Source organism: Sciurus vulgaris (assembly GCF_902686455.1).
Source record: "Sciurus vulgaris genome assembly, chromosome: 2".
Classification (NCBI taxonomy): Eukaryota; Metazoa; Chordata; class Mammalia; order Rodentia; family Sciuridae; genus Sciurus; species Sciurus vulgaris.
The window spans coordinates 194,750,056-194,777,321 of record NC_136462.1 but is presented as its reverse complement, the minus strand read 5'-3'; the positions used below and the strand labels follow the sequence as shown (position 1 = coordinate 194,777,321).

At 43.0% G+C, this 27,266-nt stretch overlaps 1 protein-coding gene across 2 annotated transcripts in view; it reads left to right on the top strand.

The window, feature by feature from the left end:
- ZFP64 (ZFP64 zinc finger protein) overlaps nt 1-27,266 on the top strand; it is a 78,180-nt gene that overhangs the window by 13,720 nt on the left and 37,194 nt on the right. Inside the window, exons 3-6 of one of the 2 annotated variants that reach the window (XM_079127022.1) lie at nt 3,270-3,431; nt 4,470-4,532; nt 7,521-7,772; nt 13,226-15,048. In XM_079127022.1, the coding sequence (XP_078983148.1) occupies nt 3,270-3,431; nt 4,470-4,532; nt 7,521-7,772; nt 13,226-14,508 (1,760 nt within the window). In that variant the 3' untranslated portion in view covers nt 14,509-15,048. Of the gene's footprint in view, nt 1-3,269; nt 3,432-4,469; nt 4,533-7,520; nt 7,773-13,225; nt 15,049-27,266 lie in introns of those variants that run through there. The other variant, XM_079127023.1, reaches the window with a different exon arrangement.

Genomic DNA, 27,266 nt, shown 5'->3' with positions numbered 1-27,266 from the left:
GGATTCCCTCGTTAGACAAGGCCAGGGTAGAGTGTACTCTGAGCTACCGCAGGGGGATGGTCTCTGCGGCCGTCAGAATCAGCCAGACAGCTGGTTAGGACTCCGGTACCTCCCACGCCTCAGATGACTCCCGCTGCAGTCATCTGAGATGCAGGCCGAGAATTTCTCTTGGAAGCAAGTTCCCAAGTAGCTCCAGTGCCGCTGGCTTGGGACCACACTTTGAGAACCACACAGGAGTGACAGACAGATCCCAGGCTGAGAATGAAATCCTTTAGGCGGAGGCAGGTGGGGTACGTGCCTCAGAGACTCGGCAGCTTGTCAGGCTGACTCAGACAACTTCCTACAACATATTCCCCTTGAGAAGAATGGGAACCCCGAGTGCGCTCAGCGGCGGGTGTTATTCCACAGGCCCCGCCACGCCACCTTTGCCAGAATGCCAAAGAGATGGAGGAGCCTGCTGGGCCGGGTGGCACACCCCCGCAGCCTGTGATCCCTGCACACAGGCTGGGAGGCCGAGGCAGGAGGATCACGAGTTCAAAGCCAGCCTCAGCAACTTGGCAAGGCACTTAGCAACTCAGCGAGACCCTGTCTCTAAATAAAACATTTTTTTATCATTCTTTTTTTTTAAATTATTTTTACAGACTACATTTTGATTCATTGTATACAAATGGGGTACAACTTTTTATTTCTAGGGTTGTACATGATGTAGATTCACCCCACTCAAGTAATCATACATATACATGGAGTAATACTGTCTGTCTCATTCTACTATCTTTCCTTCCCCCACCCCTCCTGCCCCATTTTCCTCTACACCATCCAAAGTTCCTCCATTCTTCTCTCCCACCCTGACCCCCATCCCCTTATGTATCATCATCCATTTATCAGAGAAAACATTCAACCTTTGGTTTTTTGGGCTTGGCTTATTTCACTTAGCATGATGTTCTCCAACTCCATCCATTTACCAACCATAATTTTATTCTTCTTTATGACTAAGTAACATTCCATTGTGTAAACCACAGTTTCTTTATCCATTCATCTATTGAAGCGCATCTAGGTTGGTTCCACAAGCTAGCTATTGTGAATTGAGCAGCTATAAATATTGATGTGGCTGTGTCACTGTAGTATGCTGATTTTAAGTCCTTTGGGTATAAACCGAGGAGTGGGATAGCTGGGTCAATGGTGGGTCCATTCTGAGTTTTCTGAGGAGTCTCCATACTGCTTTCCAGAGTGGCTGCACCAATTTGCAACTCCACCAGCAATGTATGAGTGCGCCTTTTTCCCCACATTCATGCCAACACTTATTATTGCTTGTGTTCTTGAGAATAGCCATTCTAATTCAAGTTAGATGAAATCTTAGGGTGGTTTTGCATTTCTCTAATTACTAGGGATGATGAGCACTTTTTCATATATTTGTTGCTCACCTGTATCTCTTCTTCTGTGAAGTGTCTGCCCAATTCCTTAGCCCATTTATTGATTGGATTGTTTGTATTTTTGGTGTAAAGTTTTTTAAGTTCTTTATAAATTTTGGAGATTAGTGCTGTGTCTGAAGTATGTGTAGAAAGGATTTTCTCCCACTCTGTAGGCTCTCTCTTCACATTTCTAAATAAAGCATTTTTAAAAAGAACTGGGGATGTGACACAGTGGTTAAGAACACTTGGGTTCAATCCCCAGGTTCCCCCCGCCCAAAAAAAAAGGTTGGAAGACAATGAAGAGTGCATTTAATAAATGTAAAACAAAATCCCTGAGGAATAAAAAAGCATTGGGTCATAATGTGTTTTATTGGCAGCATTTTTATTGTACATGAAATAAGGGTACATGATATAATCTAACATCTTGATTCAAAGAAATACCATGTTTGTGTCAAGAGAAAATGTAATTAGCATCTCCAACCTGTAGCAGGTAAGTTACTGCTTTGGGCAAAGCTGAAATCAATAGTGATGTGGGATCTACATGGATTTAAATAAATATATTCTGTACATAAAATTTCAAAAATTTGAAGACACTTCCTGGGTGACTGGGATTTGGAAAACAGTATGACAGCAACTCTCAGAATCACCAGTAGGGCTTCTCAGCTTGACATGTCCACCTGCTGAGAAGCCCCTGTGTACTTCTTTTTTGAAGTCAAATCTCCATGTGACAGATTATACCATTATTATTGTTATTATTATTTTAGTTGCTGATGTACCTTTATTTTTATTTATTAATTATTTTATTTTATTTATATGCAGAATTGAACCCAGGGCCTCACAGGGGCTAAGGAAGTGCTCTACCACTAAGCCACAACCCCAGGCCCAACAGATTATATTCTAAAAAAAAGAAAAAAGTATGTCCAAGCCCCAAATCATATAGTCAGTTAACAAAGTAGTCATGAAAACTTTTATAAGCAAAAAAAGAAATTCACCTAACATCTTTTATAATGACATTGCCTATTCTCTCTCTCTCTCTCTCTCTCTCTCTCTCTCTCTCTCTCTCTCTCTCTCTCTCTCTCTCTTTTTGCCTCAAAACTTCAGTGAGAATATAGGAATTAGGAATATATGTGGAAAACTCATGCTAAGAAGAATGTTAATCTTGGGGCTGGGGTTGCGGCTCAGTGGTAGAGCGCTTGCCTAGCACGCGTGAGGCCCTGGGTTCCATCCTCAGCACCACTTACAGATACAATAAAGGTATTGTGTCCACCTACAACTAAAAAACATTTTTAAAGAAGAATGTTAATCAGAATAATTTTGCCCAGAAGTCTTGCTATCAGTACTTTTCTGCTGGTTTGTTGGGATTTTGTGGTACAGCTTACCAAAGTGCCTAGTGCATATGGCTGCATTTAACATAAAACCTTCCTGGTGTGAATTGTACAGACATTTCTTGTTTGTTCAAGAGATCTGGAGTTGTTTTGGAGTTCTTGCCCAGCGTCTGATTCACTTACCTCCCTCTTCTGGTTACTGAATGGCTGCCACAGATCCAGGCATCTCATCCTCTCTCCATCATTTCCAAAGAGAGGAAATAGGACAACCAGGGCAGCAAGAATGAACTTTCCTCAACTTTTTCTCTTTCTGCCTTTTTTTTTTTTTTTAATTAGGAAAGAAAATCTTTTACAGAAGCCCCACAACAAATTCTCTATAGTGTCTCATCAGCTTGAACTGGGTCATGTAATCACTCTTAAGCATCATGGGAGACTGGGGAGACTGGGATGCTTATTCTCTACAAATGAAGGTCAGCAAAGAGAACAGCTAGTGGATGTTTGTATTATGAAAATTAATAAATACCATATCCTTTAGTTTCAGCTCCAGAATTTGTTTTTGAACATGGCTATCAAACTTATCTGCCCACGGAAAGCAATGAAAACCAAACGGCCACAGTTATCTCTCTCCCCGCCAAGTCACGCACCAAAAAGCCTGCGACCCCGCCTGCTCAGAAAAGGCTGAACTGCTGCTATCCAGGTACAGGCACCCTTATGCTCTGCATGTGTAGAGGATGTGACGTTCAGCGGGTCCAGGGCTCTTGACAGATGGACAAGGACATGCCACACACTGTCTGGCTTGAAAATCGGAGCCCCACAGCATGGACATTAGTGGAGACCCCTGCTCTCACTGTCTCTGGTCTCCATGCCCAGGGGCACTAACTAAGGCTTATAGCCACAGGACGCTTTTCAAAGGGATCTTGTGAGACTAGAAGTTACTGTGAGTTTTTCTTCCTGCTCTAATGCTTGAGAGAACATCCAAAAAAAAGTTTTCTTTCCTTACTTTTGTTTCAACTTATTTGGAAATAATTTCAGACTTTACAGAAAAGTTGCATAAATAGTCCAGAAAAGTCCCTATATACCTTTCATCTAGATTCTCCCGAATGCTGACATCTTACCACGTTCATTTCATTTAGATATTAGGTAGATAATTTCCCCTAAAGCCTCTTGAGAGTAAATTGTGACCTGATGGTCCCTTGCTCTGAATCCCTCTGTGTGTGTTTTCTAGAAGCAGGACCTTCTTTTATATAACCACAGACAATCATTGAAATCAGGAAAGTAACATTCATACATAGCTTATGATCAGATTTACTGACCGTATCCAGATTTCACTGATTGTCCCCCTTAAGTCCTCCTTCAGAAGAAAAGCACTTCCCCTGCCTGGTCCAGGGTCTGACCCAGGACAACAAATAGCATTGGGTTCGTACGTGTTTCTCATTTCCTCTAATCAGGAACAGTCGAGCCTTTGTCTCCTAGGGACTTAACATATTTTGAAAAGTACAGGCCTGTCAATTTGCAAAATGTGCCTCGATTTAGGTTTGTGTGATGTCTCCTGAGGCTCCACGGTTTTGGCAGGGACCCCAGAAGTGATGCTGTGTCCCTAGTGCATCACCCTCTGCCCTTCTGTGCTGCTAGTTCACATGGCTTGGATCAGGAAGTTTATGCCAGTTTTCTCCACTCGACAGGAGCTGTGTTTCCCTTTGTAATCAATATTTCCTTATTTGTTGGTTGTTTTTAGGTTGCCAATTCAAGACTGCCTACGGCATGAAGGATATGGAGCGGCATTTAAAAATCCACACGGGTAAGTAACACATCCTTGGCCTCTGTGCCCTGACTGTCTTTTTTTAAAGAAGAGAAAAAATTCAACACATAGAAAAGAGAAAAATGAGCCAGATGAAGTGGTGCACACCTGTAATCCCAGCCACGTGGGAGACTGAGGCAGGAGATCTCAAGTTCGAGGCCTTGTCAACTTAGCGAAACCCTGTTTCAAAATTTTAAATAGTTTTTTAAAGGGGCTGGGGGTGTAGCTCAGTGATAGAGCGACCTTGGGTTCAATACCTAGTCCACAAAGAGAAAGAGAGAGAGAGAGAGAGAGAGAGAGAGAGAGAGAGAGAGAGAAAGCACCCAGGCAGACTGGCTTTTCATTTTCATTAATATAGTTTGTTCTTCAGGATCTTCAGGGGCACATACGGTAATTTGAGAATGTTCTAGTTCCCTATAGAAATGGCACAGTAGTTGCAAAGATGCACAGACACAGCTTACATATACTTCAGATCACTGCAGATGACTCTCAGCACACAATACACCGTGAATCCTCATGTATATAGTGGTTTACTGTGTTTTTATTTGTACCTTTTTATTGTTATTGTTTATTTTTCAAATATTTTAGATCCACAGTTGCTTGACTCCACAGATGCATCACCAGTAGAGACAGAAGCCAACTGTGTGTTATTTTTGTCTTTTCCAGATGTTTTGCATGGAGAAAGAATTGCTTTTAAGCTATTTTTAAATAAAGTGTTAGACGTTCATGTTCAAATGATACTGTTATACAAATTCAAAGAGTGTAAGTGTGTCTAAGTGAGGGACGCAGCGAAATTTGACTTTATTTCCACCAGTTGTCCAAAGTCTGCAGCTGAGTCCCAGCCTTCGGAAGATGAAAGAGCCAACAGTGATTTCTCACATTCCTCAGCTAGGACTAGTGAGTGCGTTACTGCACTGGGGTCACTGTCGTGACCCATCTGCCTCACCGCGCCATGACATGTAGATTCATTTGCGTTTTCCCGACCTTAGGTTCCAAGTATTGGTGAGCATTTTCATGTGAGAAGCAATAAATCCCTCCACGTGGCCTTCATAGGTGGAAGTGTCAGCAAACACAGCATATTTATCCTTCAGAGAGTTAAGTACAGTGGTTCCTGAGGGTGACTGGGAGAACATCATAAAAACAAACAAGAAAGACTTCAAGTCTGTTTCTGCAGATCTTCAGAAAATGTGTACCTGCGGCTGGCTACATTTGTGCATGTAGGCAAGTTCCCGATGAACTGAACTATCTCCATCGTCGTCTTCAGCCCCAAGAGTTGACTAGAAGGCATCCTTGCTAGTTTCCTCAGAGATGAGGGGATGCTTAATAAGTCCCAGGGACAGCAAAGCCACAGGGCTCTTGCCCATAAAGTTGACCAGAAGCCACCCAGCTGCGCCAACGAGCATCTGCCCATGCTGCAGATTCACAGTGCAGTGGCCACCGAAACCAATAAGCAGCAGACACTGCTGAGCAATTATTATCCCTGGATTTTTAAATTTGACTACTAAAGTTTTTAATAACAAAATGATAATCTTTAAGAAAAATTTTAGATGTATTCTTAAATCCCAGTGTTTGTTCTCAGCTGGTAGTACTCAGTTTGGGCTGACGATGTAATTCGGCACTTGGCTACGCAGGACTTGGCAGGCACACAGTTGATACCAATAGTGAAACGTGAAAATCCAGCTCTCAGACTCTTCTAACCCTTTGCCCCAACTGAACTTAATGGTTCACTGTGTATCATTCTAAAGAATTGGCCTGCCTATACGAAACAGGGAGCATTCGTAATTTAAGTAGCACCCTGTACCTTGTTCCTGCAACTTGCTTCTCCCTTTGCTACTGGACATCTTCCTACATCAGTATGTAAACAGCTACTTCATTCTTTTCGGTGACCTAGTAGGGAGTTGATCTCAGTCATTGATAGCACATCTATAAAATAAATATTTCAGGCTCAAAATCATGTTGTGAATATTCAATGAGTTGGAAAAGATGACCAAAGTTACTTTAGGTACAAGAAAGTGGGCAATTGGGCATCACTGGAGCATGAGCCAAAATAAACAAGATGTTCCTGGGCTCTAGTTCCAGGTGTTAGGAGGACTAAATAAAATAATCCAAAGGTACAATGCTGTTCAAAAGGTGAAGCATTTAAATTAATGTCAGCCAAGAGAATCTTTTGTGTCAAAGAAAGCACACATACACCAAAAAACAATAACAGTCATAGTCATAAAATACGCATGAAAATGAGCAGTTGGTCACAGATTGACATGTGTCAGTGAAGTTCAGATTAAGCTGCTGTGACAGAGAAACCCAAAAACCAGCTCAAGCAAGACGGGGGTTTGTGTGTCTGTCACATAACCATCCAGGGGTAAGCGGGTAGGTGTCCCCTCGCTCCTAGGAGGTCTCCCAGGGACTGAAGTCTTGTCATTAGCTGCATTGCCCCACCATCTGCTGCCCCCATGTGCCGGCACCTGCTACTCACCGGGTGTCTCAGTTACAGTTGGTGATAAGGAGGAAAGTGGAAGGAGTCAAAGGCCAGCCCTTCCTTTCCTGAAAGGGACACAGGACTTTGTCGCCACTGCCTTCACAGAAACTTTGTCACAGGACCACTCCTAGCTGCAAGCTGAGCTGGGAAATGTCACTTCCAGCTCGTCAGCCATGACTTTCAAATTTTAGGGTTTGATTATTGTGAAAAGAGAGAATGACAATGAGCTGTCCCCTGTGTCACACAGCCGTACTCTCAATTTTTACTTTGGTTGCCTCTATTACTAATTAGTAAGGAATTCTCATTCATCATAGAAAGAAGTTAGAAATTTCCAAAAAGCAAAATAGAAGAAGAAACTGCCCCTCTCGCACCCGTTAGCGCTTGTCCATCATCCAGCTGGCGGTGGGGATTTTCCAGATCTCTTTAGGGAGCCGCACGGTCCTCTCTTCCGAGTGGCAGGAAATAAGCTGTTTCTTCTTTCGTCTTGCTCCCTGCCGCCCTGGTGCGCGAAGGAGACAAACCCCACAAGTGTGAGACGTGCGGCAAGTGCTTCAGCCGGAAGGATAAGCTGAAGACGCACACGCGGTGCCACACGGGCGTGAAGCCCTACAAGTGCAAGACGTGCGACTACGCGGCGGCCGACAGCAGCAGCCTCAACAAGCACCTGCGGATCCACTCGGACGAGCGCCCCTTCAAGTGCCAGATCTGCCCCTACGCCAGCCGCAACTCCAGCCAGCTCACCGTCCACCTGCGCTCCCACACCGGTAAGTGCGTCGCGCCTCCCGCGCGGGCAGCGTTGGGCCCCACAGGGCCCCGCAGAGCCTTTGGTCACAAAGGACTGGAGAGGCAAGGGAGGGGAGGTGTCCGATCCTTTCGCTGTTGCGTTTTGTTTTTCTTCTGCCTAGAAGAGCCTTTCACAGTCAAAAAGGGGAATCAAGTGCACTGCTTTACATATATTTTTCTATAACTGTATGACCCTAACTTATTTGCAAATCAAGTGTGATACTGAGGAGGTGTGCTACATGAAATAGAGATATAAGCAATGGATATTTAATAAAATTCTGCTTTATGGCCAGGAATTTTGATGATGTTTGAATTTTCCTCTGAGGAGTTCAGCGTGGGGCAACTGGATCCTAAGCACACAGCAAGGGCTGGGGTGTGTCCCAGTGGCAGAGCGCTGGCCTCGCCAGGGTGAGGCCCTGGGTTCCATCGCAGCACTGCAGACGCCAACACACACACACAGAGCAAAGTCAACAGTAAATGACTCAACAAATTGTTTTTCTTTTGGGGTGTGTATAAGCTAGCTGTTGATACAATGATGCTGCATAACAACCACTACCCAATCTTTTAGTGGCTTAATATAGTAAATACTCATTGATCAGGTACTTCAGGTCAGCAGGGGGTTGCTGTTGACATTGGCTCAGCCTAACCATGTGTACAGAGAAGGCAGTGTCCACAGAGCTTGGCTGGGGGTCTGCTGGCTGCAGGCTCCTGACTGTCCACTGGCCTTGGCTGGGGTGACCTGGCTGTGCTCCATGCATCTCTGATCCTCCTCCAGGGACTGTGGGCTGACCTAGGCCTGTCCTCACGGTGATGGCAGAGGTATAACAAGCAAGCAGTCCCTGCTGGGTCAGGCCCTTTCAAGCCTCTCTTTACACAAGTCTACGTATGTCACATTGGCTACAGCAAGTCACATGGTTGGCTCTGGTGTCAGGGATGAGCTCACCCCAGTAAGAGGGGACAATAAGGTTACATGGCCAAGGTCAGGAATGTAAGGAGAGTGAACCCTTTATTGCAAACGCACTCCACCTTCATCCCCAACATCATTCACATCTCTCTCACAGGTAAAATGCATCCACAACCCCCAAAGACCCCACAAATCTCATCCTGTCTTAGATCAGACTTGAAGGCCAGGGTTGTGTGGTCTCCAGCAGGTCAGGCTATGGCTCCAGTTCATCCAGAAAGAGCCAGAGTAAAGAGACGAGAAGTCCTGTCCCACACACCCAGTGGTGGAGCCGCCAGGACAGCCTCCATCATTCTGCCATTTGGGAGGGGACAATTGGGAGACCCCAGCACCCAGTGGTCCAGAGCATTTCTGAAACCCCTCTGGGCAGCTGTCCCCAGGACCCCCCATTCAGGAGACGGGGCAGGTTTCCAGATGAGGCCTGGGGTTCACTGCCCTGCTTCTTCCCTCTGTGCACAGAATCATCCTTCCCACTTGTGATAAAGATCGGAAAACATCCTTTGGGGAGCTTGCTCAGCCTGCTTCCTGCCTACTGAAAGCTGGGGGTCTTTTTATGTTTTGGGCTGGTCTAGGCTGGTGACAGTTTTGCTGGTAGAGCCATCTTAAAAACTTGGCGAATTTCCTGTGTACCTGTATGCCAAAAGCCACACACCTCTTCCGGAGTCTGGCCTGAGCACTCGGCTGCAGGGCTTCCTTCTTAGACGGTCCCCGGGTGCTGGGAAGCCTTCTGTCCGGCTAAGAGAACTACTTGGAACCAACTTAATTCCACTGGAGATTTTAACAGAACCTTACATCCATACCCTTCATTTCTCATTCGTCTTCACTCTGAGATCGGTTCCCCGAACAGGATCTTCATCTTACTTTGAAAATCTGGTTGGAGATGAGGAACTATATCGGGCAAATTCCTAACTTTCTATATTCCTTCTCGATTCTGCTTTGGACAGTGTCCAGCTCTTTTGCAAGCTTTTCTTCCTCCTAGTGCCTGATGGTGTGCAGCTTCTAAACACTTTCTCTGTTCTGAGGAGAACTTCTCTCTTTCTGAAGTCCCAGACTCACGTGCCTTCTGTCATCTATGTTACCACAGGTGGCAGTTTCCCCAAACATTTGCCATGAAACGCCTGCCATTCAAAGTGAACTGCCCTCTTTCCCGCCTCCACCTGCAAATCAGTCCCCAGACCAGTGCTCTGCGTTTGGGTCCTCTGCCTTGGCAGCACCCCATTTCTAGATACTAATATCCATATCGTGTTTGTCACAGTGATACAACATAATAAAAAAAAAAAAAACCTCCACCAAACCTTTGTAGATAAGGTAATCTGCCTTTCCGTTGACATCTTCAGGACCAGCTGGAAACCACCAGGTAACGATTGACCTTGACTGGGCTCACAAGTCTGAGAACTTGCTGGCCATCAGCTGGTTGGCACTACCCTGGGCTGGGGTAATTCAGCTCTGCACTACGTGTCTGATGTCCTGGGACCAGAGGACCAGGCCAGGCCTGACCACCTCATGGTAAAGACTGAGACACAAGCAAGCGAGCCCCTGTGAGGCCACGTCAAGCCACTCTTTCTGTCACATGTACTTAGCATACCATTGACCACACCCAGTGACATGGTTGAGCCTGCTGCTGAGGTGATGGGTACTGTCCCCAGTGGGAAAGGGCACGGAATCACATACACAGCAGAGGCCACGGCCACAGGGCGGGAGGTGGGCAAGGGACTTAGGAACTCTCGCACCAACTATTTAAGCAAGCTAAGACATTAGCATAACTCATGCCCCACTGGTTTTCTTCAGTATTCTCCCTCAGCCTAAGTTAGAGAAGCTCAAGGACTCATTTGTGAAAGTGGTTCATTGTAACTTACAAAGATGAACTTACCACTTAGAGCAGTATCTTTAAATTGATTTAGAAAAGGTATGTTTTCTAAAAATATAGGTGTATGCCATTTCTACATTTTCTCCATGGAATGTTCATTTTCTGTTTTAAGAATCTGTGACACTTGTAAGGTTGTAAATTAGTAGGATTGTTTTTACCTTTGAGTTGATTCAATGTACTAAATCATCAGTCATTTCAGTAGCAGCTTAAATTCAAGAAAGATCTGCCAGCTTAAACATATCAGTCCCTTCTTCATTCAGCAACATTCCTTAAGCCCCACTGTGTGCCAGAGCCTGTGGGGATCCTGTGGTAGGTAGGAACAGTCATTGGCTTTGAAGAGCTGACGGTTCAGTGGACCTATATGACCAGTACATCTCATTGAAGAAATAAAATTTTGGTTCAAAATACAGTGACAGAAGGGTTATATATAGACCTTTGCTTTTCAGGTCAGAAAATGCTGTTAAGCTCTGCAACTTACCTCTGACACATGCTTCTCTGGTTTTTCTGGGTTTCGGTTCTTCTGATTGTTCAAGAAATGAAATGACTGTCATAGTCATTTGGGCAGAGAGGTATCTAGAAAGCCTAGTAGAACATCCTAAGCAAGGGTTCTTACGATTCATGAATAGAATTTAGGAGGTAAGCCCATGAATTTGAATGTAAAAACATTACCACTTCATTTTTAGAACCTTCACTGAAAGTAGTTGTGTCCTTCAATTGTGAAAACAGGCAGTCTGATAACAGAGCACATGAACTCATTGCCGGTAGAAATCACAGATGATTTCATCACAGTCCTGCATCTGGATTAAAATCTCTTTTGCACACTTTTCTATTTAGAAGTTACTGTCGTTATGAGACCCGCCGCTCGATCTTGTTATTTCATACATTGATAAAGCATACACATGGCCACATCACAAAATTTTTTCTTTTAACATTTTCAGTAACTATTTCAATCTAGTCAGTCTCTTGGGTCTTCCTATAGCTTTTTATTTTAATCTATTTTGTGCATGTAAAATATTGTTAGAGAGGTTGTATAGGCTTCACTAAACTGCCAAAAGGGGGCGATGGCCTTAAAAGGTTCAGAACAACACTTGAAGGCAGAAAAGACAATTTTTTTCAGAAAAAGTAACTGTCTTAGACTTTGCAGGCCATGTAGTGTCTGTCACAGCTGCTTCCCTCTGCATTGGACTGTGAGAGTAACCGAGGGTATACAAATGGGTGTGACTGTGTTCCAATAAAACTTTATTTACAGAAACAGGCTGTGGGCAGCATTTGGCTCACAGGCTGTAACTGCTCATTGCTTGTTCTAGAGGTCAGTGTGCATGATCTTGCTATTTGGTCATGCAAAATGTTGTTTAGGTTTAGGCTTTTCAGTTTTCTAGAAGCATGTTAAATTGCTCCCTGCCACCTCTAATTGAATTTATTAAGCAGCTCATGATGATGTCGCAGGCTCTATACCAAAAAGCTGGAACATAATCCCAGTCTTTTGAGTATATGGCCTTAGGAAGCATGGGTTAAATGAACAGCTACTTACTTGGCTCCGGAATCAGTCTGGGTTGGAATCCAAGCCCTGCCACAGACCACTGGGTGACCATGAACAAATTATGTAGTCTCTCTGGGTCTCAGGCCTTTCTGTACAATAGTATTAGAACTGATATTAATAATAGTGCCCAAAAAAATAAAAATAAATAAAAAATAAATACTAGCCCCCATCCCATGGGATGTTGCCATTGAAGTGAGGCCATTGGTGGAGTGCTCAGCAGTGTCTGCCATCCCAGAAGGAATCGAAGACTATTAGCTGCTGTCATTTCCTTTGCTTAAGCAGTATTGAAATGAAGGGTCACCGATTTGCTTGAATTCTCAGTGTCTTAGATAATTTGGATTTGGCATTCATTGAGTAAATAAATTTTAAAAATCGTGTCCATCCAGATGTTTGCAATTTCACTTTCCCTACTCATCTTTCAGCAGATATGATTTTTTTTTCTTTGAAAAATCAAGCAGCTGGATTCTGTAACTTCACAAGTAAAGAACGCAGCTGGCAATGTGGGATAAATAAACTTTGTGCAATAAACTTGTCTCTATTAATAAAAATCTGCATGAAATATAAGCTGGTGCTTCCGTCACTATAAAAAGAGTGTCCTCGGATGAATGCAGCACGGAACTGACCCATTTGGAAATGTGTTGTTGAACCTATTACAACATGTAACTCAATCAGAATCAACGGATTATGCAAAATTATGCAACTGTGAGCCATAAACTAGCAAAGTGGGTGCAGTAACTATATAAGGATAGCTTGATTGTTTTAAAGAATATAAAGGAGTGTGTTCGCAAATCTTTTTTTGGGACTGTGATCTAGCTCTTTTCCAACTCCCGTTTTTCTCCTGGGCTTTCTAAGGGCGGTAGTGTCCAAAGCCCATGGTGGTGGTTCAGGTTCTGGGGAAGAAGAAAAGCCCGGCCCTCCTCCCTCCTCCCAGGGGCTGCTGGGAGCCGCAGTTAGGAGGTCACCTCCCGCCCGCCTTGGTATAAGCGAGTTTCTGGTGTGTGCTGCGGGGGGATCCTCTGTGGTTGTTGCCTGCCTGTTCTTATGGAAACTCACCTTGTGTTGACAGGGGACGCCCCCTTCCAGTGCTGGCTCTGTAGCGCCAAGTTCAAAATCAGCTCGGACTTGAAAAGGCACATGCGCGTGCACTCGGGGGAGAAGCCTTTCAAGTGCGAGTTCTGCAATGTCCGCTGCACCATGAAGGGGAACCTCAAGTCGCACATCCGCATCAAGCACAGCGGGAATAACTTCAAGTGTCCGCATTGCGACTTCCTGGGTGACAGTAAAGCCACCCTCCGGAAGCACAGCCGCGTGCACCAGTCGGAGCACCCCGAGAAGTGCTCCGAGTGCAGCTACTCGTGTTCCAGCAAGGCGGCCCTGCGCATCCACGAGCGCATCCACTGCACCGACCGGCCCTTCAAGTGCAACTACTGCAGCTTCGACACCAAGCAGCCCAGCAACCTGAGCAAGCACATGAAGAAGTTCCACGGGGACATGGTCAAGACCGAGGCCTTGGAGAGGAAGGAGACCGGCAGGCAGAGCAGCCGGCAGGTGGCCAAGCTGGACGCCAAGAAGACTTTTCACTGCGACATATGCGACGCCTCCTTCATGCGGGAGGATTCGCTCCGAAGCCACAAGAGGCAGCACAGTGAGTACAACGAGAATAAGAACTCCGATGTGACCGTCCTCCAGTTTCAGATCGACCCCGGCAAGCAGCCCGCTGCGCCCCTCACGGTCGGGCACCTCCAGGTGCCCCTCCAGCCCAGCCAGGTGCCCCAGTTCAGCGAGGGAAGAGTCAAAATCATCGTGGGGCATCAAGTGCCCCAGACAAACACCATCGTCCAGGCCGCTGCGGCCGCAGTCAACATCGTCCCACCTGCCCTGGTGGCCCAGAGCCCGGAGGAGCTCCCCGAGAACAGCCGGCTGCAGATCCTGCGCCAGGTCAGTCTGATCGCCCCTCCTCAGTCCTCCGGATGTCCGAGCGAGGCAGGTGCCATGAGCCAGCCGGCCGTCCTGCTGACCACCCATGACCAGGCCGACGGGGCCACGCTGCACCAGACTCTGATCCCCGCGGCCGCCGCCGGGCCCCCGGAAGCCCCCGGCAACCAGACGTTCATCGCCAGCTCGGGCATCACGTGCACTGACTTCGAAGGCCTTAATGCTCTGATTCAGGAGGGCGCCGCCGAGGTGACCGTGGTGAGCGATGGGGGCCAGAGCATCGCCGTGGCCACCACGGCGCCACCCATATTCTCCTCCTCTTCGCAGCAAGAGCTGCCCAAGCAGACATACTCCATCATCCAAGGGGCGGCGCACCCGGCTTTGCTGTGTCCGGCCGATTCCATACCAGATTAGTACTGGAAACGCAAGGCCCGGGCGGGGGACAGAAAAGAAATCATGAGTAGTATTCTGTGGGAGGGTTGCTCTTGATGTTTTTAAGGCTTGTGGTGACCGCCCCCTGTAATAAATTGTATTTTGTACTTCTTATTGTAATTTTTTAACACTGTAACTACTTTGAGACCACCTCCGAATGGCCGAGTTCTATGGTAGAATCTTAAATGTTACCAAGATGATTCCAATTAGGAGTTGGAATTAAATGGGTTAAGTAGCGGATACATTTGTTTGCTTCCAAATTGATTCTCCAATTGTAATAAAGGCTCTTTTCCATCTCTCCAATTTGTGTAGTAGATGGTACTTCCTAGCCTCTCTTAAGCTCCATTCTGAAATACCTCCCAGAATTTGGGGTATTAGTGTATTACATGGATACAAATTGATTGGCCTGAAGGACCATTTTCTACATAATGTTACATGGATACTTGAAAAAAAAAAAATGTTAAGTGCTAATGCGCAGAAAAGGAATGGTTCTCTAATAAATTGATACCTGGTTAAAATATACTGAATGTTAATGCTTCTTAAGAGTCAAAATATGGTTTGGGGCTGAGAGGTGTAAATCATTGGATAATTAGAGAGAACTTGAAGCAGCAAAGGCTTTTAGTTCTCTCATAAATATTGCTCAAACACTTTACCTCCTTCACAGTTATATCAAATAAATGTAGTACCTAAAGTGATCCTTTTTTTTTTTAACTTCAGACTAAAGATCGTGACATTTTTATTTAAACACAAATATGATGCAAGTTCCTACTAAGATTTGATAGGATTTTTCTAGGCCATATTTTGGTTGTGATATCTGTGCAGATCCAGGCTCCAGAGGAGTAGTTTGAAAAAGCACCTAGGTTTTTCCCAAGCATAGGTTATATTGAGAAGAGGGAAATTCAGATTGTATTTTTTTAAATTGAAATACTACTTGATCAGCAGGTGGCGCCAGAGAGAAGCCGGAATTACCCATTTTATACCTAAAAAGATCTTCCAGGTTTTAACATCTCTGATTTTCTATGTAGACCCGGATTGTTGAAGGGGGGTGGTCACTAGCCTGAAAGAAGTATATTTAGATTGTTATGAGCATACTTAGGTACATTTTTTGCCAAGTTGTCACTTTTATTCTTTCATACTTTACAAACTCACGTATATGTAGCTCAGTGGCAGAGTGTATGCGTGATGCCCCGGGTTCCATCCCCAGGACTGGGGGAAAAAAATTGTCATATAGATCATCTATTTCACTTTCATATGAAGATGTGATTTCTGGTTTGGGTACAAACAAGCTAGGGAAACAGTGATGTTGGAAATCTTGAGGGTTTGCCCGTTAGAAATGCAGAGTCCTTAGGGAGAGCCGTAGAGTCAGAGCGAGTTTGTTTCCCTTCTGTCTTGGATCCTTAATATTTGAGCATAATTCTGAAGACTGATTGCTTTACCTTTGCCAGTATTTCTTTATTTTCGTGTCAGTATTGGTAGTAGTGGGTTATTAACTATGATTTTGGTCTGGAAGAGGAATTCCTGCAGTGTACAATGTTAGACATTTTAGTAATTTTATCTTTGGAATTACAGTGGTCTCCCCTTATCCACAGTTTTGCCTTCTTGCTTTCCGTTACCTATAGCCAACTGCAGCCCAAATATATTAAATGGAAAATTCCACAAATAAGCTCATAAGTTTTTAAATGCCTTTATTGCAAAATGTAGTTATGATTGTTCTTTTTGTTTGTTATTGTAGTAAACAATACTTCCTATGCCTAATTTATAAATTAAACTTCATTGTAGGCTTATTTGTATAAAAAAGAACAGTGTATATAGGGTTTGGTACCATCTGCAATTCAGGCGTTCAAGGAATGCCTTGAAATGTATCCCCAGAGAATGGGGGAGACTACTGTATTACTTGCAGTTCTTTAGAAAATTACTCAGCTGCCTTTTAACTGCAAAACAGCTATTACAAACCTGTTCTTTTATCCCCATTGCTCTTTTATCCCCAGAGTGTCCTTTTCTTCAACTTTCAAAAGTTGTTTTTTCCTGGTTATAAATATGATGTGTATTCAAGATAGAAAACACCACAAACAGAATGCTATGGGAAAACTGAAGCTACTGATAACCTTCCTACCCACATGTAAACCTCAAACCTCGTCACCAGTGTGATGGACATCTTCCAGTCTTTTGTTTTGTTTTGTTTCCTATGCTATGCATGTACATTTTCTACTGCAGTTCCAAAGTTGGGTGGAGTTTACTATTTTCTTTTTGCATTCTATGTTTCTTTTCACATTCTCGAATCTCCACCTGACAGCCACCACGTGCACACACAGGTTCACACCCATACCTGTGCATATGCATATGCATATTCTGACGTTGTCTTTTTTCATAAAGGACAACAGTACAAGTCGTTCCTTGCAATAAACTGTACACAGATTGCACAAAAACCAAGCTAACAACCCCCAGCCTAAGCCTCCCCACCCAAGATCAACGTTCTATGTTCATATGTGCATGGACTCATATGAAGATATTATCGAAAAGGGCTTTCCTATTTCTATAGTAATTGTATCATGCAATGCATATTTCTCTGCATCTTCCCTTGATTATTCCATTTATTGACAGTCCTGTGGGTCAACACAACTAACCCTAGTTTATTTGTTTTCTGGTTTGTTGGTTTGTTTCAGCCAAGGGTGATAGTGTGAGTGTCCCGTGCTCTCGCCAACTATCCCCGATGCATGGGTAGTTAAGTTATTTAGGGGATTTGCCATCACAACCTGCCACTGTCCAACACCCTATATAATTCTTCCGATTCAGCGCTTTTTTTTTTTTCTTCTTCAAAGATTAGATGCTTAAAAGTGAGGTTCAGTGAGTTTCTGTGGTTTCTGTTTGCATAGATCCCAATTAAGTTTCAAAATGGTAGTCTCACCTGCAGAGTGGGCCCAGCCACCAGCAACCCTGCCTGTTAACAGTCTCTTGAAGTTTGTGGCCTGGTGAGCGAACTAGTTATCTGCTCCTGGTGCTTCCCAGCTGGTGTCTGCATCTGCACTTTCTATGAGGTCTCCTCCAAGCCTGTGGGCCACCTGGCCTTTGAACTGACACTTGCCCTTCCTCATTTGTCTCCTTAGCTTATTTGGAAATTGGAGATGTAAACCCATATCTATGGCATGCTGCTCAGTTTTCTCCCCTCCTGTTACTTGTCTTTTGACTTGCCTTGTGGTGCTGTGGTCAAATAAAAATGACTATTTTTTATGTAATTGGACAATCCATTCTTCCTTTGTGGCTCTTGTATTTTCTTAGAAGTCCCCTCCTCCCCTGTGATGAAGTGGTTTCTTTCCTTAATATTATTTTGTTTGGTTTTAATAGTACCTTATAGCAGCCAAAATTCATATTTATATTTTTTGGTGTATGGGTTTGGCTGTCCCCTTGCCATAACCATTTGTTAATCAAATAGGATTTTCCTTAGAACTCAAATTCTAATTTTGCCTTTGGTGTAGATCAAGTTCCTAAATATACTTGCATCTCTATTTTGTTACACCGATCTTTACATCTTGTCTGGCTTGCTAACATCAAATATTTGCTAGTTAGTTTTAGGAATACCTTGATCTTTTAGACTTACGAATTCTCCCTCTTGCTATTCATTTCCAAAACATTCTTGTGAGTCTTAGATATTCATTGTCTCAAATGAAGTCATTTTATCCAAAACCACCTACCCCTCCACGCGTGCGCACGCACACACACACGCACACACACACACAAACCTTCAGGGGATTTGGAGTGAATTGCACCAATGTTGCATATGAAAAGATCAATTTATGAAGTTGCAGTTATGGCTCAGTGGCGGAGCACTTGCCTCGCACAGGTGAGGCACTGGGTTCGATCCTCAACACCACATAAAAATAAATGGATAAATAAATTAAGATACTGTGTCCATCTACAATTAATAATTTTTTTTAAATAAACGACTTAAAATGATAGATCTCTCACCCAAAAACCTTTATTTGATTCTTGTCATAACATTATTTAATAAAATGATGTATAATTTTCTTCATACACAGACTATTACCATATGACTTTAGTTTCTCTTTCTATGATTATTGTAATTATGAATAGAAATATTTTCTATTTTAGAATAGTTGTTGCAAGCATAAAGAAAAGCTATTTTTAATGTATTGTCAAACACCATTACCAAAAATTCACATTCTTCAACATGAGGTCATAGAAACTCCTAACCTGTGATAAATATGATTTATGATGCTTATAAAATAGTCATCTCATGTTTATACTGTTTATTTTGTTTCCTTGTCCCACTGTGTTGGCCACTGTTGATATAGTTGGCATCCCTGTTGTGTCCTTAATTTTGACATGATTGACATCAACATTTCCCCATTTGATATAATGTACGCTCCTTTGAGTAATGGTTTCTTATAGTTCTCAGGTTCTTTTCCTCTTGTCAACATTTCACTTTAGAGTTTTTATCAGGGTAGGCTGCTGAATTTTATCAGTATCTTTTCAAGTTTTTACCAAATGGGTTTGCACCAAACTAAGTGATAGAGAGAATTAGTGTAGGACACAGCCTGAACTGAATCGTCTCCATGCCTGCGGCAAGCCCTCTTGGCCATGTTGAGATATTCTTCTGATCCTTTGCTGAATTCCACTTCCTAATTTTTTTTTAAATTTTTACAACCATATGCATAAGTGTCATTGAGCTCCAGTTTTCTTTTTGTGCTGTCTCTATCTGGGTTTTACTTATTTTTGTTTTAAGTCGTGCTACTCTGATAATAAATCAGAGCTTTTTTTCTTCTTGTTCAATGACTTGCAATAGTTTGACTCAGTAATTCTCTGCTCTGTTCTCTGGGCTGATTCTCTTTCTCATGTTCATTTTTGACAGTTTTCCATTTTTTTCTGTAATTACTGGTCTATTCATGTTGCTTACCTCATCTGAATCAATTTCAGTAATTGATACTTTGCAAAAGGAAAAAAGTCATTGAATTTGCTCTAAGTTTTCATGTCTGTTATCACATACTTCCATTTAAACATATGTGTATGTATATACATAGTATGTATATATATCATATAGTGTATATAGTATGTATAGATTATGTATATGTGGTGTATATACACATATATAGTTATTTTCATCTTCTCAATTTGCAAAGGATTTATTTTGTCATTTGTATTAAAGTGAAAGTAAGGTTTTTGCATTTATTAGTTCTTTCTCTGCCCCTCCTCCATTTTATTTCAGATTTCGACTCTGATCTTTTATAATGTTTTCATCTGCTTTTATTTCAGTTGATTTCGTTATTCTCATTTCTATCTTAAATTCATTTACTCCTCCTTGAACAACAGAAACATTTAAAGCTGTACCTTTTCCCATTATAATCCACCTGTGTTAAAAAAATGATTTTTAAAGTTAAAATCATGGCTTATACAAATATAGAAGGAACATCTGTCAAAGATTGTATTTAATTCATTAATTCAAAGGAAGTCAGGTTCAAAGGAGAATTCCACCAATGCACTTAGACAATCTGGAATGTTGAAATGAATTTACAAACAGGGGCAGACTGTAGTTTCTCTTGTGCTGGAATAACTCATACATGGGGTTAAGGGCACAGAGTCAAGACCCAGACTCCGGGAGTTGGGTGGAAGCAGGCTTGTGGCGAGCAGCCTGCAAACTCGTTTATTGCGAGAACAGCTATACATCTTATAGGTTTCTTGCCCAATCACAATGTGCCACGGGGGATCAGACCACCAGGTTCCTGTACAGGTTCCCTTGGTAACACTGAGTCAACCTGGGCAGTTGTTTACTTTCCTAGGTAGCTGAAGCGGATCGCTCCTCCCTGCAAGTTTTCCTCACACACTTGAGATGTTCACTGCTGCCAGCCAAGAACTAGGACTTCTCCCAACAGCAGATCAGATCAGTTCCTCCAGGGTGACTATCAGCTGACTCCACAAGACAAAATCTGTTTACTGTTTACTTGTTTACAAATTGCATGCATTATTATATATATCAGTGACTTACAAAGTTGTAAAAGAACTCAAAACCACGGGGCTGGAGCTGAAGCTCAGGTGTAGAACACTTGCCTAGCATGCCTGAGGCCCTGGTTCACTCTATGACAGTACAGAACAACAAAAATAAAATCAAAGGCACCCCTGGTGGAATAAATCACCAGGGTTGGGGACTGTTGACGCCCTCAGTCATCTATTGTCTACTTCAAACTCTTTCAAAATTTTTCCTTACATCCGTATTTCTATAAATTTTATATGAAATGTCCTTCTTTCTTTTCTTGAATTTCAAGATATTTTGTTATTTCATTTGTAGGGTTGGTTGGGAAGTGCAGGATCCAAGGAATGAGTAAAGGCAGGTTTCCTATTTTTTAAGTACTTACAATCTATTTTGGTTTTTTGTTTCTAATGTTAGTAAGACCTCTGAAATACGTGCTTTTTATAATTTTCCATTTTCCATGTGGCCATTTATGTGGCTAATTTCTGCAACTATTTGGTGGTCATCAAGAGTATATATGTAGTCTCTGTGAAGTTCACTTTTTCATGAATCAAATTGTCTCTGTTGTTCAAATCTTCAAACCCTCCCTGTTTGGCAAATTGAAAGAAGTATTGCAAAAACCTCTCGCTGGAATTGTCTTGTGTGTGCATGCCAGGGTGGAGCCAGCTCCTCGCTTGGGCCAGGCCTACAGCCCTGGACTTACCTTTTAATCAACTTTTCTTATATTACAGGGACCTTCGTTGCGTTGTATTTTGCAGAATGCTGTGTGGTACCTGTGGGAATGTGTCTCTTATAGTTCTTTGTCATCTTTATCTTAGACAATGTTCCTTCCATTTAATAACCTTGGCCTTAACTTGTGCTTTATCCCATGGTAATATTCTAAGTCTTAGTCTATCTCTTATTGTCTTTGCCTGGTCTATCTCCACCCATTCTGCTGATTGAAAACCATCAACTTCTCCTCATCTTTGACAGGAAAATTCAGATATTTTGCCTTTATTGTTCTATTATTCACTTCCATCTTATGCAATATTACTGTTTATAAACTTTGTGGTTTTCTTCTTTTTCTAAGTTGCCCCGTTCCTCCAGGTGGTGTTAGTATAGTCTCTCTTCTGCTAATGCCTATTTTCCAATTTTCAATAATCATTTACTTGTAAGCTTATGTATTTCCATTGCTGTATAAAAAAACAAAATTAACCTTGACTCATTCTTCCATCCTGAAGTCCCCTTCCCGGTGAGAGGAGGCTGTGGGGCCTCATTTGTTCCTCTAACTCCCGTCCCCAAATCTTCCATGTTGCAGAGGTAGCTTTCAAGTGTATTTCCAGGCTTTGGTTAAGTCCTTCTAGAGTGTCTCTTACATTAAAATACCATCTGCACTTAGATTCAATCAAAATCTGCAACACACGTGGCTCATTACAGTTCTTTGACTCTTCTTCCTCATTCCACGCCTTTAGTCTGATTTCATTTTGTTGGATTAGAGCGATTCCTGGAGTATGTTTCTCAGAAAGGGCACATAGGTAGTTCTAACACCTTCGGACACAGGATCCTCTTCTCTGCAGTCATCATTAAACTCTGTTCTGGTGGAGATGGGGAGGGAGTTCATACTGATCTGATCCAATTCTCAGATGCCCTAGGTCCTGTGGCCCTGCGAAGTTGAGACAAAATGCAGTGTCGCCAGGAGAGAAGTGGGCAGAATCCCACCTTAGCAAATCAAGTTGAAAAAGCCAGCCCAGAAGCTTCCAGAATGTTGAGAGTGGCTTGACAGCAAGACACTGTGTTGATCTTAAAATTTTCCATTCATCGCATCCTACTTCTCAGCCATAAAATTGTAATTAGATATAAATTGAAAATCATATTTTTTAATTTTTCATGCCCACCGGGCTCCAAGTTTTAAACATTTCTTCTACATAAAATCATCCTGAGGGAAAAAAAAATCATCCTTAGAAAAAAATTGATCAAAACAATATAAATATATTTATACATTATGATAATTATTAAATATAAGCAAAATTTTTACTAAGATTATGTATCTTAATGAAGCAGATAGCCTTGGTTTGGCATCAGTTTATGTATCCTTGGTAAATATTACTTTTTTGAAAAATTCGATTTTTTTTTTTAACGAGTTGGTACCATGGAATATAATTCCTTTTCATTTGTATTCCAAATATTCTTTTTTTTTATTGATGTTAACTCTGAGAAGTTTCATTCAAGCAAATAAACATATAAAAAATAGAGATTGTCTTGTTACAGCAATGCCTCTTCATTATTTTAACTCCTTTTGAATTATTTACCCCCAAAAATCACATATTGGCAATCATAATTACCCAGGTCAATAGTATCAGAAACAGAGAACTAAAAGCCACCTGGGATTTCTTTTCCAAACCTGGAGTCACTGGATTTTGTGACAGCGACATCTTGATGTCCCAGAGATTTCTCAGCTCCATGCATTGATTCCATCTGTTTTTTTCTCAATTAGCCACTGCTCACAACTGGGTGTGTTCTTACATTCTCAGTTTTAAGAACAAGTACACATGGGAGTTAAGGATCTGAGGACTGATCCTTTCTTGTGCCTGTGCACCTCTTGAAACGTCTTCCCAAGCACTGGAACCCAGTTGGAAGACCTTTGTCCTAGATTCAGCAAAAGCCAGATGAAAAACATGTTCAGTATTATGAGCTACAGGGTCTCTGTTGCAGCATTCAACTCTGCCTTGGTAGCATGAAAATAACTAAATAACATGGAAAGAAGTCGGTATGGCTGAATTCCAATAAAACTTCGTTTATGGACTTTGACATTTGAATTTCATATAATTATCATGTTGCAAAATATTATTTATCTTTTGATATTATTTTCAACCATTTAAAAATGTGAACACATCCTTGGCTTAGACCATACAAAAACAGGTAGTGGACACAGCTTGCCAACCCCTGCTCTGGGCCTCACCTCAACCTGCGATTAGAGTTAACATGAAAAGTTAAATGAGTCTCAAAGTGAGACATGCATGAGTCTTTTAGATTTAATTTACATGTTATGGACTTTTTTTATTGAATGGAGAATTCTGCTTAAATAATTAGAACACCTTTAAGTCTTTTTAATATTGTCATTGTTATTTTCAGCACCAGGTTTAACAAACATACAAAGTTGCTTCCTGAAATAGTGCAAGTCACCTGCATTCTGTTGTGGGATTGGCCTATAAACTCCCAAAAAGCCATCCAGCCACTTTTTGACTCTTAATTCCACCTTCCTGAAAGCATCACAGAGAAGCACCTTTACACTAAAATGTCGTAAATGCCCAACCCGCCCTGGCCTGTGTCATAATGACACTTGGCTAAATAAAATCACAGAATCCTCACCCCCAAACTGAAGCATCTTAACCTCCTACATTTATAAATGAGTGACTGACATAAAACCAAGCTTCAAATTTGAATTCAACTTTTCAGTGGCTCCTGTAGAAGATTTGGCTTCCAGAAAGGGAAAAGGCAGTTTCTCTACTAGATAAGAAGGTTAGCAAGGAGGCAGCCTGGACAAAATCTGACTCTATGCCACGAGTGGATCGCAATTATGGTGTCTGAAGTTTATACAAATTAGGGGACCCTCTAAGAAAAAGGAGGTGCTGGGCTGGGCATGCAGCTCAATGGCAGAGCGCTTACTTGGCAGGTGTGAGTCCCTGGCTTTCCTCCTCAGCACTGCAAAGAGAAAAAAGAAAAACTGTAAAATTATGAATACAAAATGGCAAATCAAGAGACTTTAAAAGGGCTTTGAAAGGTAAGGAATTCTAACCTCAGCATCCTCACGGTTAATCTGCCTCAGCATTTGGGTCTCAGCAGGAAGGAAGTAGGGTGTCCTGCAATCAGGAAAGCTCCTTTCTGAAGAAGAGAGAAGTCACTGCTCTCTCATTTAAGGATGAGGTGAGAGGGCCCCTGGGCTGTGGGGAGCTGGCCGCCCCAGGAGCCCTTCAGACAGCCACGTCTCACTTCTGCCAGGGAGGGAATGTTATCCCAGAAAGATTCACCGTGCCCACGCTTGGTAGGACAGCAACACAGGTTTTATGACAAAGTCCACACCCTCCGGTACAGCCTTAAAAATTGTCATTGGAAGTTAAAAGAAAAAGGGCCAGCGATATAGCTCAGTTGGTAGAGTGCTTGCCTCAGAAGCACAAGGCCCTGGTTGAAATCCCCAGCTCCGCCCAAAAAAACAAAAAGGAAGCTAAAAGAAAAAGACTTTACCCCTCCACTCTCCATATTGTAGGATGTGCTTTTTTCTCTAACTGCATTTTTGTCAATAGAACTGAGTATTTTCTACTTCTAAGCCAAACAAATCAATTAAATGGTTGATTGTGCCGGGGTCAGCTCTGCGGCTGCTAAGTTAGGTGGCCTGTGAGTCTCATTTCGTGTTTTCTGGATGCCTGACTACTTTTCATTACAATATGACTTTCTCTAGTCGTTTCTTGCGGTAAAGCCCAGTTGCAATCAACCCTGGTGACTGTGCGCCAATGGATTCTAGGATTCTGTAGCTGCGGTAGTTTGGGGCTGGGCAGGTATTTTGCAACCTGAAAATCTAAATTTGAATTTGAAGCAGAGCCAAGATTCCTTAGAATCTAGCCCCAGCTATTTCATCAGCTCCTTTCAAGGGCTTTGGTGCCTCACAATTGCTCTGAAACTCGGAATCCTCAAGTAAAACGAGGTGGTTTTAGAGCCCTGTTTTTCCAATTCATTCCTTGGAAGCGGTGGGGGAGCAGTCTTCGGATACATTCTTAGGAGGGAGTGCTAAAAGCTTATTTTCTTTTACTTCGAGCTTTCATTTTAATGGGAACACTTTTTAAAAAGCAGCAAGAGAGCCAGGCCTGGTGGTGCAAACCTGTAATCCCAGCAGCTCAGGAGGCTGAGGCAGGAGGATCACAAGTTCAAAGCCAGCGTCAGCAATTAAGCAAGGTCCTGAGCAACTGACTGACACCCTCTCTCTAAATAAAGTATTAAAAAGGGCTAGGGATGTGGCTCTGTGGTTAAGTGCCCTGGATTCAATCCCCAGTACCAAAAAAAAAGAATTAGCATAATTATCCTGATTAATCAGAATAACTGACTTACAACCAAGACCACCAAAATACTTCTGTTCTCCAGCTTGCTTTTTCTACAATGGCTTTGGAGGGATTGCAATCAATAATTGGCTTGAAAATCAAGCAGAAGCATCCTTACAAAGAAAGTTTAGAGACAGAATGTTGCCACACATGGAAAAATAAGTAGTCTTCTGCTTGAAACGTATGTGGCCTCCCAGGCACCCTGGAGAGACAAATACAATGAAGCCCAGAATTTAGATTTGCCCAATGGTCAACTCAGCTGAGGCTGAGAAGCCCTGAGTCAGCTCAGTGTCTAGCAGGAAAGACCGATATTAAATAAAGAAAATGAACCTTCTCTCCATTTCTCAAACGCACTTGTAGCTCCCTTCTGTGTTGTTTCTATTAATTTAGAACTTTCTTTCCTCTTCTCTGCGCCAGCCCCTCATCCTGCTGATTCTGGGGGTAAGACAGCTCCCCATTCCTGAAATGTGATTAAGTTCGCACTTTTCTAGGACTCTGTTTTTTTGTTTTTTCGTTTTTTGGTACCAGGGATTGAACTCGGGGGCACTCAACACTGAGCCACATCCCCAGGCCTATTTTGTATTTTATTCAGAGACAGGGTCTTGCTGGGTTGCTTAGTGCCTCCCCGTTGCTGAGACTGGCTTTGAACTTGTGATCCTCCTGCCTCAGCCTCCCGAACCACTGGGATTACAGGCGTGGCCACCACACCCGGTTTAGGACCCCGAATTTACTGGTGGTGTACACACTGTACTAAAGGCTTATCTGAGCACCTATTCGCTTATCACACAGGCTCCCAGGAGCTGAAGCATGCTCCGTGAGGACAGGAACCGTGCATCTAGTCCACCATTACGCCCTGATTTGTAGCATAGAACCTGACATGTGCTAGGTGCATAATATTTATTAAATAATGGTGATTGCAATTTTTCAGTGACAAAAGCTAAGATTTATTGTGTCCCAGCGTGCCAGCACTTATGTGCTAAACTCACCAAATTATCCCGTAGTCCCTGAGGGAGGTACTGTTAAGACATTGTGCAGAAAAGGGAGCGGAGCCCAACTGCCTGGTGTAAGAATCCCCTGGGAAACTTGTTTTAAATACCTACAGCCCCGTGCAGCCCTGGAAGTTCTAATGCAATGGACCTGGGGCAGGGCCTGAGAATGTGCATTTTCAATCTAGCCCCTGTGGAGACTGCTGTGAACCAGGCATCATGGGAAATACTAGGATAAAGACGCAGAGTCTCCGATGTTGCAGAGCGATTAACCCAAGGGGTTCGAACCTAGAGGCCGCCCTCAGATTGCCACCCTCATGCTCATTGGCAGATTTTCACTGGCCACGGCCTGCTTCCAACTGCCTAAATCAGGGCTGCTTCTGTTCACAGGGTCCGCTTCTCCTCTACTCAGACCCACGCGTGAACCTCTGTCTTGCCAATAGGGCAGCAGGGAATAAGCAGTAGACCAGGGAGGCCTTTGCTGTGAGGTCACTGTTCCTGTCCCCCAGTTGTGACCCACAGACTTGTTTTGCTGCATCTTGGTTTACAGCTGTACTTTGGGAATTTGAAGGAGGGTCTTTGCTGTGAGCCTCTTACGCACGCCACCGTGTGTCAGTGTGTGTCCGCAGCATTCTTCTGTGCTCCATCCAAGTGAGCTGTCTAAGCCTCTGGCATCTGGTTTTACGTGGGTTTTCTCAGAGTTCC